Source organism: Muscardinus avellanarius (genome assembly GCF_963383645.1).
Source record: "Muscardinus avellanarius genome assembly, chromosome: 20".
In the NCBI taxonomy this organism is placed as follows: domain Eukaryota; kingdom Metazoa; phylum Chordata; class Mammalia; order Rodentia; family Gliridae; genus Muscardinus; species Muscardinus avellanarius.
This window is the reverse complement of record NC_137806.1, coordinates 17,021,464-17,034,777: the sequence shown is the minus strand read 5'-3', so window position 1 is coordinate 17,034,777 and position 13,314 is coordinate 17,021,464. Positions and strand designations below refer to the sequence as shown.

At 35.5% G+C, this 13,314-nt stretch overlaps 1 protein-coding gene across 2 annotated transcripts in view; it reads right to left on the bottom strand.

Moving 5' to 3' along the window:
- MINDY3 (MINDY lysine 48 deubiquitinase 3) overlaps window positions 1-13,314 on the bottom strand; it is a gene marked incomplete at both ends in the record, with an annotated part of 77,218 nt that overhangs the window by 48,453 nt on the left and 15,451 nt on the right. The window contains 6 exons of one of the 2 annotated variants that reach the window (XM_080717010.1): window positions 790-869; window positions 1,310-1,383; window positions 4,340-4,454; window positions 5,550-5,601; window positions 8,861-9,022; window positions 10,713-10,773. The exons of the other annotated variant lie outside the window; for it this stretch is intronic. Coding sequence (XP_080573136.1) covers window positions 790-869; window positions 1,310-1,383; window positions 4,340-4,454; window positions 5,550-5,601; window positions 8,861-9,022; window positions 10,713-10,773 — 544 coding nt within the window. The remainder of the gene's footprint in view (window positions 1-789; window positions 870-1,309; window positions 1,384-4,339; window positions 4,455-5,549; window positions 5,602-8,860; window positions 9,023-10,712; window positions 10,774-13,314) is intronic. 2 annotated transcript variants of the gene reach the window in all.

The window sequence follows — 13,314 nt, the reverse complement described above, 5'->3', positions numbered from 1 at the left end:
TTATTCAGGGTAAGTTGAAGGAGTAAATACGTTCAAACTGACCCAGTAATAAACTGTAGGAAATTTTATTCACAGCTATACATCAGCTCTCCTTAACTGAATGGATTGGCAAAAACAGGTTTAAATTCAATGTCCCTGGCAACACAAAAAGCTACAGAAAAGAAACAGCTGAGACTACTGACGGAAGTGGTGATGGAAAGGTTAGGAGTGTAGGAGCCTCAGGTGGCACCCATGGGTGCTACGCCAGGAGAGGAGGAGCGGCTCCCCCACGCCCTGCGCATCTGTGCAATCACGCTCAGCTACAGTATGAAGCACCAACAAAAGCATATGTAAGAAAAGCTCCAATGACATGAAATTTCCACAACATTTAAAGGAAATTATACATATTAAAATAGGGAAAACCCACTAGACTCTCAAATATTTCAAATCACAGTATTTTTAATTTTCCTCAACTTTAAGCAAAGAATAATAGTAGTAGACATATATGTGCTATGTTTACAAATATCGAGGTTGCTTACTTTTTCTAAAGAAGTTGGTTCTACACCTTCCAGCATCATACTAGAGAAAATGCAAGGCTTGGGAAGTCCCCTGACTAACGCCGGCGGCTGGGGCTGGAGCCCAGGCTGCCTGGCTTCAACACCTGTGCTCCGAAGGCCGGGACCTTGGAAACTGTGAGGGTTCTTCAGTGAGAAGCTCTTTCCTTAACCTCCAGGTAGTGTAGAGCCACTGCACAGACGAGCAACACTCAACTACGCTCTACTGAAATGAGAGGCGAAAGAACATACTTACGCATTCCTGAGCATTCTCTGTCACCATCCCACACATTAGAAACAGCATGGCCCGTCAGTAGGAGGTTAATTAAACTTTGGCTATTAAAAAATTAACAGGCAATTAAAATATGAGTAAAATTAGTCTTCAACTAATTCCTACAGTAGTGAGAAAATAATGACTTTTTACATAAAATTATGTTAAGAAACAACGTTAGGGAGCCTCATGTTTTCCATTTTAAAGTCTCCACCTTGTTAAATATATCACGACATGTATCATCATAACAGCATTTATGAGTCTACATAGTCATATAAATTCAACTTTCTCACAATAAACGCAAGGGATACATAAACCTAAACTGCAAGTTAACATAATACATAAAGCAGGCAATGCATAAAGCCTGAGACCGCCCAAACCCATAGACCTCCTGCTGTCAACACTTAAGGACAAGCCAAATTCCCACCTCAGTTCTGTTTCACCTTTAGTCGGGTTCCTAAAAACCACAGCCCTGAGGTAAAGAGAAGAAATCTTACTGAGTTACCTGCCATGTCCGTAGACAGGATCTATCAGAGGTTCACTTGCATCTTCAATTTCATTCTTTATGTTGTCAATTCCCTAAAGAAACCAAGAATTCAGTGGCTTAATTTGAAAACTAAAGTGGAAATTATAATTTAAAATCTGACCAGTTTGTACTATAAATTAGCAAGAAAATTAAGTAATTTTTTTTAAGAAGTTACCCAAATTTGAGACAGGACTGTGCTTGAGATAACTCTAAGAAGCAGTTCCTCAAAGAATATATTTTCTTTCAGAGCCTCTATATAAATACTAATGGAATTATGGGCAATAAGTCCAGTCATTAGAAAAGGTACAGATATTTAACTTTCAAGAGAAAGGAGAAAATTAATATAAAAGTTAATATTGACTTAACTTTAGGCTAACTTGAATTAAACACTGATATATCTGATTTTATTTTCACTTAATAAAATTTACTAGTACTAAAAACATGCACATGTGTTGGCAGAAATATAAATTTCAAAACAATAAAGGTGCCATTGATACATAATAAAAAGCAAAAGTTTACTTCTGATTGCATCTTCTCCCAAATATTGGTAATTCAAATTGATGAAATTTGATAAAATTTGATGAAATAAAATGTAATTAAGGAGGGTAGAACGGTTATTTTCTTGAAAACCAATTTCCTAGTACTTTTTTTTACGGTACTGGGGATGGAACCCAGGAGCATTCTACCTCCAAGTTACACCCCTAGCCCTATTTTTTATTCTTTATTTTGAAACAGGGTCTCACTGAGTCACAAAGGGCCTCACTAAGTGGCTGAGGCTGTCCGCAAACCTGGATCCTCCTGTCTCAGCCTCCCAAATGCTGGGATTACAAGCGCGCGCCACCACGCCCAGCTTCCTAGTACTTATTAATTCTCCTAAGTGACATCCAAATTCCAAAAGTTCTAGATAATGGGTGAGTACAAGAAAAATCTAACTCCATAGTGACATAAACTGACATTCATTGTGCTACTCATCTGATTTTGCTGGTTTGATTACATGTCATAGGCCATTTTTAAGGATTAAATAGATTACTAGTTGATAATCAAAATATGTAATGACTGCTTATTGTAGGAGAAATAAAGTGTGTGATCTTGCACTTTCGATTTTTGCAAACAACATAAAGCACAGGAATAAATTAGACGATCACTGGGGAGAAGAGGGCATAATTTTAAAGAGCAGCTCAAGGAAGAACAACTCGCATGTGAATTTACTGGTAAATAAATGCCTTATTGGCAAAGGACCAGAAACAGAGGTAGTACCAGCAGTTCTGAACATAAAATCTGGAAGAAAAATGGACATCAAGGAGATCTCATGAAGAGCCAGTCATCTTTGACCCCACCATCGCTGATACTCCCATCACCTGCCAACTACCACATATTTCTGGTTCTCTTTATTTATATTTAGTAAGCCAAATGCATATTAGGTTTAATTCTCTTATTACTTTTATTCTAAATATGTTTTCTTTTCCATTCTGTGTTCAATGTCCTGGCTTAGGACTCTCCAATATCTACTTTTCTAGTTTCCCCAACTCTTGGCTTATATTCCATATACCAAATTATAAACTCTTATTCCAGTTTAAGGCATCTTTTAACAACAAAAAGATCTTGTCACTTCCTTTTTCAAAATTATGTTTTCCAATTTTTAGCATATGTAAACCTAAAGTCTCTTTTCACAATATACAAGGACCTTGATATTCTGAGACTTCCGTATTAGGTGTCAAGTCTCATCATTCACAATTGTCCCTTTGGTACACCATGCTGCAGTCATGCTGGACTATTTCTAGCTCCCCAAATCTGTGTTATACCATAACCCCTTATGCCTTTAGGTTTGCTGTTCTCACTGGTTGGAAAGTTTCCTCCAGTGTTTCTATATACACATCTTTAACTCACCCATCAAGTGGTCTCTGCTGTGTAAAACCTGCCTTGCCCTTGATTCTACTCAATAAACTTACTCTTATCCTTTCCTATTTTTCAATCATGCTTTATAGAAAACCACTTCCATATTGAAAGTAATTTGTTTTAAACAAAAGGGAATAGAAGCCACTAAGAAAGTACACCTCCTATTATAAACACAATCTCTAGCATAGAGCTACATTTTTCAAAAGAAAACTAGTGAGATTTCAGACCCAGTATAGTATTCCGAGTAGGATACCAAACTGAAGTAACAGGCTACTTAGAGGTATGAGATTTGCATTCTGGGAAAAAGGTGGAGTTGGAAGTAAGCATGCTAGAAGTAACCTCATAAGAGAAAGTTGAGTGAAATATCCATCCAGAAAAGAAAAAGTATTACAGGATCCAAGGGATGAGATACCTGGAGTACTAAAATTCAGAAGAGAGAAGAGGAGATAACACATAAAGAAGGTCAGAGTTGTTAAATAAAACAACAATGACAGCAACAACAAAAGCAACAAAAAGAATGTGGGGCAGTACAAGAGAAAATTTTCAGATAAGTAAAGAAGGTCAGAAAGAATTTTCAGAAGAGATTAAGAAGCCAAGTGCCAGACATTGCTAAGATGAAAGAAAACAAATTCAAAAGAACTGACAGAGCAGGTTGTGGTGGTGCATGACTGTAAGGCTGAAACCGGAGGACCACAGGCTCGAGGCCAGCCTCAGCAACTTAGTGAGGCCCTGTTTCAAAATATAAAATAAAATATGGCTGTGGGCCTAGCTCAGAATTAGAATGCCCCTGGATGCAATCCCAGTATTACACACACACACAAGACAGCACTTCATAATTAGACTAGTACTGATAACCTCTATAGTCAGAAAAGAAAGATGAAAGTAAGTTTGAAAGTGGTCAAGTCACAAGTGAATGGGAAGGAAACAGGAACCAATTTCTTATCAGCATAAGAGATTTTTTATCCTGATTTTTATATACTTTTATTGGTACATTATGATGTGAGACTATTCTGAGATTTAGAAACAGCAGCAGGAATAAAATTATTCTTCACAGCAGGAGAAAAACTAGTACTAAGCTAATATAGAGCAGAAGAAATATCTTCTTAAACAAACCTTTGTCAGTAACACAGAATACAGAAAAAGCAATACTCCAAATTTGTTTCCCCACATTGAATACTTGTCCAAGACAGCATCTTTTAATTCTGATAAACTTCTGAATGATCTTCTTCTGGGGGGAAAAATAATTGAGTATTAGTATCATAATGAGGTTTACTGTGCTCATAAATGGGATAACTTTTAAACTGTCTTATACACTAGAATATACATATACACAGGAGATTTGGGGAGCATCTTGAATTTTATTTTGTGTGTGTGTGTGGTACTGGGGATTGAACCCAGGGACATTCTACCCCCAAGCTACACCCTTAGCCCTATTTTTTTGTTCTTTATCTTGAAACAGGGTCTCACTAAGTTGCGGAGGACCTCACTAAGTAGCTGAGGCTGTCTGTGAACCTGAGATCCTCCTGTCTCAGCCTCCCAAGTACTGGGATCAGAAGCGTGCACCACCACACTCAGCTAGCATCTGAATCTTCAAATCCAAATTTAGCCATTAAAACAAAAACTGCTGCTGACTATGTACCACATGTATCATCTATGTCATTAACACAGACCATCTACTTGCAGGAAACCTCTTCATCTCTTCGGTGAAATGTTTGGTACCAAATTCTTCGATAATACATAGCATTTAGAGAGCAGAGTGGTCCTCTTTCGGAAGTGCTTAATAACCAAGAAAAATCTTTTAAGGCCTCAAAATTATTTAACAAATATCTAAATGCTAAAACTATGGTATACATTTGTGGCTTCTTTTAAAAGAAATTGGTGATAAATTTCAAAACAAATGCCACCTATAATTCTATCAACATGGCCATTCTTACCTTTATTTTGTAAAATATTTAAATACTCTAGTGAAAAATTTTGGCACTTTTAGTAAAAATTAAAGAAAACATATTTTAGCAAATAGAAAACAGTCTTAATATGTAGCCCACTAGAAATCTTTGTATTCATTTAGGAGAAAAAAAACATTAGGCTAAAATTATTTTTTCACTGTAGTGACGAAAAAACTTTTAATTTTTTCACTGTAGCGATGAAAAAGCTTTTACTTCTTTTAAAATTTGAAAGCAAATTAATCTACAAGCAAGGAATTTTTAAAAATTCATGTTTAAGTAGAACTATACAAATCTAAGAATCTTTCTACAGTATGAATAGACTTAAAATGGCAATGTGTCCACAATGTAAGTATTTTAAATGTTCCAATGTTACTTACTGAATTAATGCATGAAATCGCTCAAAGCCAAGCTCTTCGACAGCCAAGGCAGCTATACATAAAAGACACTTTTCAGCACTACACATGGCAAATAAATGACACAAGATACACACAGCAGGCTGTAAATACTTTCAAGCAATCAAAACTGTCCTTATTTCCTTACTTTCTTAAAATTCTCAGCTTAGTACTAACTTTATATAACTTGAATTTATATTTCAACATCTTAGATACCATTGTTATCACTAAAGTGGATATAATACTGAGAATATAGGAGGGTTAACAAATAAACATTTCAGTTTAGTTAAAAATAGAAAAAAATTAATAATAATCAGTGCTTCACACATCATTGTCATGTGTCCTGCACTTTAAAACAAATTTAAATTTATGGATCCAAGTAAAATCCTCATAAGCTAATCTTCCTCCTTTATAATATAAAATCTTTAGTGACTTTAATGCTTCCTTACTAAACAATTGTTTATCAAATGGCATAGCACTAAAAACACACAGGTTCAAAGAAAGCTTTAAGTTTGTTTCCTTGTTTATACATATAACTGTTGAGAAGTTTTCAGTAATTTATTTAGGTTATGTTATTAACACGGTATTAGTATAAACTTAAATATCTAAGGAAATCAAAGAAAGCATTTTAATCAAAGGTGACATTTGAAAGTTTTAGTAAGTGCCAGAACCTCTGGTAATTTCTGACCAGTTCTGACCTCAATTAATCCTCATAACTCTCTCTTAGCTCCATTTCATGGAAGAGGAAGCTGAGGCAGAGAAGAATATTCCTAAGAGCACACAGCAATAAATAACAGAATATGATTTTAAACTCCGGACAGTTGACTCTCCCAGAAGATAGTCTTTGAAAATAATTGAGTCACAATGTCTACTTGATCACAATAATTTCATATGTACTTTATAAAATAAATCTTGATGCTTTCAAATATAAATTCTCACCAGCGAATTAGAGAAAAGTATTCATTAGGAAATCAAAATTCCTACTTTTATTTAAAATTTAAAATGTCACAATTTAAGCTAGCTTTTCAAAGCCTTGCTTTAATTTTCAGATGTTTCAAATGACTTTTTAAAGTCTCTGGAAGTCCAAACGGATTAATTTAAATCTTTTGGTTTTATGTGGGAAACAAACTGAAATTGAACCTGAGTATTCACTACTGCGAACAAGTGTGCGTTACCAACAGCCTAGAAATACACACACCACACAAGCAATGAAAGTAATGTTGTGCAGAATGTAATAATGGGGAGCACTTCACATTAAAATGTCAAGATAAAATTAAAATTCTACCTAAGCTTTTCCAAATTATGCCGTTTTGTAATGCTTGCTCATCCTAATAGTTTTTCTAGGTCAACTATGAAAGTAGACATAGAGACAGTAATTTAGAGAAAGAGGCAAGCAAAATAGAAAAGCTCAGCAGGCCAGGAGAGTGGAAAATAGAACACGAGGAAAAGAAAGTAGCTGGGAATAAAGAACAGGTAAAATAGATTGTTATATGGAATACATTTTTAATTTAAATTCAGTTAGTTCATTTGTCAATAATTTAAGGTAAATTCCCATATTTTCAGTCAACAAAATGTTTCAAATGTATATAAAATCAAAAACAAATTTCAGGTAGTTTTATGCCATGTCAACTTTTAATATGAGGCACAAAAGTAAACTGGAAAATCGCTACATGTTTTATGGAGGGGAAGCAATATAATATGCCCACCTATAAAATTAGTTCCTAAAGTAACCAACAATGCATTCTTAGGCCATTTAAACTACAGCAGTCTCATCTATCGGTAAGGAAATGTATAGTATATTCCAACACAAAGTGCACTACACTCAGATTCTAATGAAAACTTGTTAAAGAAGAAGGTCTGTTTTCTCATCTGTAATACATAGACTGGTTTTAGGCATACACTCTTTAAAATAACTTAAGTAGTTCAAGTATTTGTCTTCTAAAATTTTAATATCTCAACTGTAACTACTAAACATGCTTACATGAGACCTAGTAAAAGCTGGAAAATATTTTAAAGCCAATCTGAAACGACATGTTTTATTATCATTCTTGAGAATATTTTCCACTTTTCTTCAAATGTCATTATTAACCCTAAAATGCTAAATTGTTAAGAGGTAATGTTTGAAAGGCACTTTACTTTCAAACATTGAAAAAAAAAAAAAACCACCATTCAACTGTTGAAAAATTTTAAATTATTCCTTGTAAATGTACTGTTAGGATTTCACAGGCTTAACACATTTAAGTGCAGAGGTAGGAGCGAGAAGACGACGACACACAGAGACGTTTCAGCCTCAGGAGGAAATGGTGCCTTAGAGATACCCTGCCAGAAAGCAGATGTACGTCACAGCAGCTGCCATCTACCTGTTACACACGGTTACGTTTGAAAAGAAAACCAGGAGACCGACTCTTATCTAGTTTCCAGGCCTTGTTCATTCTGGCAGTTTTTAGGTCAATCATGTAAAAATTTTCAAAGGCCCAAACCACAGAACACATAATTTTTATGAATGAGAATAGCTGTTATTTAAATTATATTAATGAGAAGGTATACAAAACTTAAGATCTAATTAAAACATAATTAAAATTGCCTTAAAACAATCCACATATATAACAATTTCCAAAAAGTTCAGGAGCAGAGAAACAGCACATAATTAAGAAAAATGTCCCCAATCTTGTTCTAGAAAGCAGCTAATGATATTTAAGAAACTTTTGCTGTCAACTATCCTTTTGTATTTCCAATACTAAAGAAAAAAATTAAGGCATCTAAAGCTAAGGCATACAGATTTATATTGTGTGTGTGTGTGTGTGTGTGTGTCTGTGTGTGTGTGTGTCTGTGTGTATGTGTGTGTTTTACTGGAGACTGAACCTTGAATCCAGGGGGCACTCTACTTCTGAGCTTCACCCCAGCCCTGATGTTATTTTTTATTTTTGAAACAGGGTCTAAGTTGCGGGGGGCCCTCACTAAGTTGCTGAGGCTGGCTTCAAATCAGTGCTATTCCTGTCTAAGCCTCCCAATAACTGGGATTACAGGCACGTACCACCATGCCTAGCCTAGATTTACATTCTTTAAACTTCCTAAAATGTTTATTCAAAGAGATAAATATATTTTGAATCTTTTTTGCACAACTTTGTTATCTTCGTGTAATTAAAATAACTGAAAAGAGAAAACATTAAAGCTTATTAACCAAACTTAGGCTAGAAAAGACATGAAAATTAAGAATATTTTCTCTTCATGTTTTAACTAGTTTTATTAAAACTAAAGTATATAACATTACTTCAGGAAATTAAAATGTATCTTACAAGAATGTCCCACTCGGGAACTAGACTCTGCAGGACTCCCAGAAATACTAGCAGTCTCCTCAGTGGTCCAGGAAACCAAGCAGTGTGATCCAGAGTTGCCACAACAGGCACGTCCTAAAATGTCACTTAAGGTGTGACAAAGAAGTTCCTTCTGCTCTTCCTCTAAAAACAACCAAAGTACAAGTTACAATGGTGTTCTCGGAAAGTCAATTCCCACCCAAAGTAACAATAGTAAGATCGTCCTGATTTAATAAAGAAAACCAAGCATTTTAAGAATGGAAAAAAAAATCCATGGAGGACAGTTTGTAAACTATACTTTAGGAAAACAATGTAATTACAGATTAAAATGTCACCACTTTAAATACTGCCATCAGCTAGAAAGATTCTGACAAATTCAGAATAATTACACAATATGAGAAATAATATGCTACTTAGAATAATCTGATACTGATCTTCCTTCTTAATTAAGCTGCAAATGTAGCATTTAAACTCTAAGGTTTCCTTGACTGCAGAACTAAGCACGACATCAAGGCCTTCTGAGACCTCTATTTTTATTCCTTCTTTTGAATTCTAATGTCTGATCAACCTGTCCCACAGGCTAAGAATAATGAGCGAATACATTGTCAGCATATATAAGCCCACAATCCATGACATTAGAGAGGCCGCCGCGGCTCTGCGACACAATACACAGGCTCCCGACGCCGTGCGGCAATGATCTGAGCACTAGAATTTTGCTGAAAACAGCACATTTAGGCAGCTTCTTTCTGAACCTTAGCCAGCCTTCCTATTTCAAGCAGTGTTACTTTCCAGAAGTAGTACCATTTTCTGAAACTTTCAAATATATGGGATAAGATGTGTACACAGTCTATATAAAATTTCATGACTCAGGAGATTTCCATCCTTCTTAATGGGTTAAAAAGTTTTTGTTTTTTTTTTTTTAAACAGGCAGTAACTGTGCCATTCACTTTATAACCATCACTGCCTTTAAGACATTTATGACAATGTTTTACAAATTCGTATCAAAATGAATGTATCTGTGCAAGAAATAGAAATTACATTAACAAAAAGATCCTGTTTCTAAAGCTATTTCAAAAAGCAAATAATATATACAGAAAAATAGATCAGAATGATACCTTAACTCTTAAATTCAAACATCATTAGATTCTAGGGTCACGGTTTTGAGTGGAAGCTGTTATGTCCTTACATACAAAACTGGGATCATAATATAGCATACCTTCTTCCAGAAGTTATTGTGAGGTTCACATGAAATTGTGTAAATGAAGGAAAGATCTTTGTAAACTGTCAAGTGGAATGCAAATGTTTGTTATTATTAAGTAGCACCATATATTCTGACTTAATCATGTTGCAGATGCTATGATAGTTTCATTTGCAATTTAATTCAGATTTGCAGTATTTGCACTGTATAAGGCATCGTGCTAACAGTAAAAGGATAAAAAATAATTCTGAGCTCTTGATCAGAGCTAAATAAATAAAATAGAAAGCAAAAAAATAAAAAATAAAAAGCATAAATGATTACTTTTCATGGTCTGCTACTGTCTAAATGTCATAAGAAATGTACTCCTTAGCAAGAGGCCAAGGCTTTACCCCTATTACCATACCCTGTCTCACATCTCTTAGTTATTAGGAAAACTAAATTTGGAAAAAAACATCATCTTAAAATTTTGAGTTACTACTCATGAGTTTCTGAAACATTTTAAAAATAAACTTCAGAAAAAATATCCCATTGATAGTTTACTTTTTAAGATGTTACTTAAAATATTGACAATGAATGGCTGCATAGATCACCTTCAAAACAGAGGACGAAGTAAGTTTTAAAAGACAGCTGTTATACCTGAGCAGTCCCGCCAAGATGACTTCTCAGAAGAAAACAGGAGCTTCTTCAAAAGAAATGCCTTCATAAATTAAAGCATTAATTAGAATGCATAATAAACATACCTCATATCATTCCTTTAAGTTGGAAAAACTAATTGGTATCTCTTTTCTGATCTTTTGAATCATTTTATAAAAATCTCAAATGGTTTCCTTGGACATTCAACAGTAACTGTGCATATTTACCAGAGATATACTAAAATAAGCTTTATTCTAGATCCATAAAACTATTCATCCCCCATACATATTTTCTGACAAGTTGGAGATGAAACTAGTAGACACACAATTGGAAATTACAGAAAATTCCTGCTCCATCCGCGAAGTGAAGGCCCTAGAGAACAGGAACAAGTCTACATTTCCCTTTAATTTCTTGGAATAAAAGAAATCTAAATACAAAAGTGGTCCTTCTTGGTGAGCTCTGGTCCATGATACTAGAATACCACTATAAGCATTATCACTTAATCCTAAAGAGCTCCTAAATTCTTGGCTTAACTCAAAAAGCTATAAATTCCAAAGCAGAAACAAATCAATTTCTAATCTTTCCCTTTAGTAAATCAACTGTTCCCCCCTGGTCAGTTGAAAGAAAGCAGTGAGTGGGGGGTGGTGTTTCTCTCTCCAAGTATAGGTCACCTGGCCTTTTTTCATTATTTTGTTTTTTATTTTATTGGTGCATTGCAAAACACACATGCACATAGATGCTTGCATAAAATGCTGATTCTTGGGCTCCAACTATTGAATCAGAATCTCTGAGGGGAAGAGAAAGAAAAACAGGTCACTATGATGGTGTTCACTCATGCTTAAATGCTGTAGAGCACAGAACACGGCACTGTGCTTAGACAGACCGAGGTCTGAGTCCTGATTCACAGTGCGAACTTCAAAGGCGACAGTGGGGATTGTATGAAAACCATTGTATTATGCACTCAGCATAGCCCCTGGCACTTGGTAAACATGAGTAGTATTCTATAGTATTCACAAGAGAAATAAAACCTACAGACACTATAATCAAGTGGTTCTGACTTTCCCCAAAATGACAGCCACCATAAACAGAGGAGCAGAGCTCTACTTCAAGATTTTAGAAGTGATGGAAGAGCCCATTATTTCATCACTACCACAACCACCCTGGCACTGTGATATACAGCATTTCCTCTCAGCCTTTTTTCATACCTATTTTTACAAGTCAAAATCATAATGTATAGGCCGGCGTGCTAGCGCACACTTGTAATCCCTGCGCTTGGGAGGCGGAGACAGGAGGATCGCGCAGGTTCAAAGTCTGCCTCGCTGGCTTAAGAGACCCCGTTTCCAAATAAAATATAAAATAGGTCTGGGAGTGTAGCCTGGAGGTAGAAGGGTTCCATTCCCAGTACCACACAAAAAACCCCAAAAAAACCATAATGTATAAATTTTCCCATTTTCCCACAGAAACTCTTAACAATAATTCTTAATTATTACTTGTCTACCAAACCACCAAATTTGACTAAAGTATTATTTCATATTTAAATTATATTATTTAATTAATAGTTTTTATTAAGCGTGTGTGTGTGTGTGTGTGTGTGTGTGTGTGTGTGTGTGTTACTGGGGACTGAAGCCAGGGGCATTTTACCTCTGAGCTATAATCCCAGCCCTATTTTATTTATTTTGAAACAGGGACTCACTAAGTTGCTGAGGCTGGTGGCCTCAAATCTGTCATCCTCCTGCCTCATCCTCTCAAGTACTGGGACTACAGGCATGTGCCACCATGCCTGTTTTAAATTATATTATTTTACATTAGATTGTTTGCCATTTTTTTTACTATAAATATGTTTATTTGTGTGTGTGTGTGTGTGTGTGTGTGTGTGTGTGTGTGTTACTAAGGATTGAACCCAGAGGCATTCTACCTCTGAGCTATATCCCCAGCCTGGTTTTTTCACTTTTTATTTAGAAACAGGGTCTCTCCGGGTTGCTGAAAGCCTCACTAAGTTGCTGAGGCTGGCTTTGAACCTGCAATCCTTCTGCTTCAGCCTCCTATGGATGGGATTATAGGTGAGCACCACCAGGCTCGGCATGAGCTTATTCTTGAATATGTTTTCATATGATTATTTCCTTAGCAAAGAATCATGGAAGTACAACCACAACACCAAAGAATCTGCATTATTATGGCTCCAAGTATAATGTTAAATTCCTCCCAGAAATCAAAGTACAAAGTTGTACTAGACAGCAGTGTTGAGTGTGCCAGCACCATCCCACCTCCACATGCATGTACCAGCAATTATAACTCTATATTTAAAGAGGAAGAAATAGACTGTAGTTACAAGTTTTTAGTTTGTAACTCTCTTGGATTCTTGGTGAGTGCCTTGATTCTCTGGTTGTCTAGCATCATTCCACCTATTAGAAAGGCATAACTATGCCCATATCAGCATTGGGGTCTTAGTGTTTTTCTAACTAACACGTACACATTTACTGTATAAGAAATGTCCCCTTATTGTGAATTTTTACTGCAAGTATTTTTCTGCGTTTGTTCCATCCTTTCTCAGAGCTCTGATCATGTATTAAATTTAGTTTGTCTATGATTAAACAGTCCTAGAACA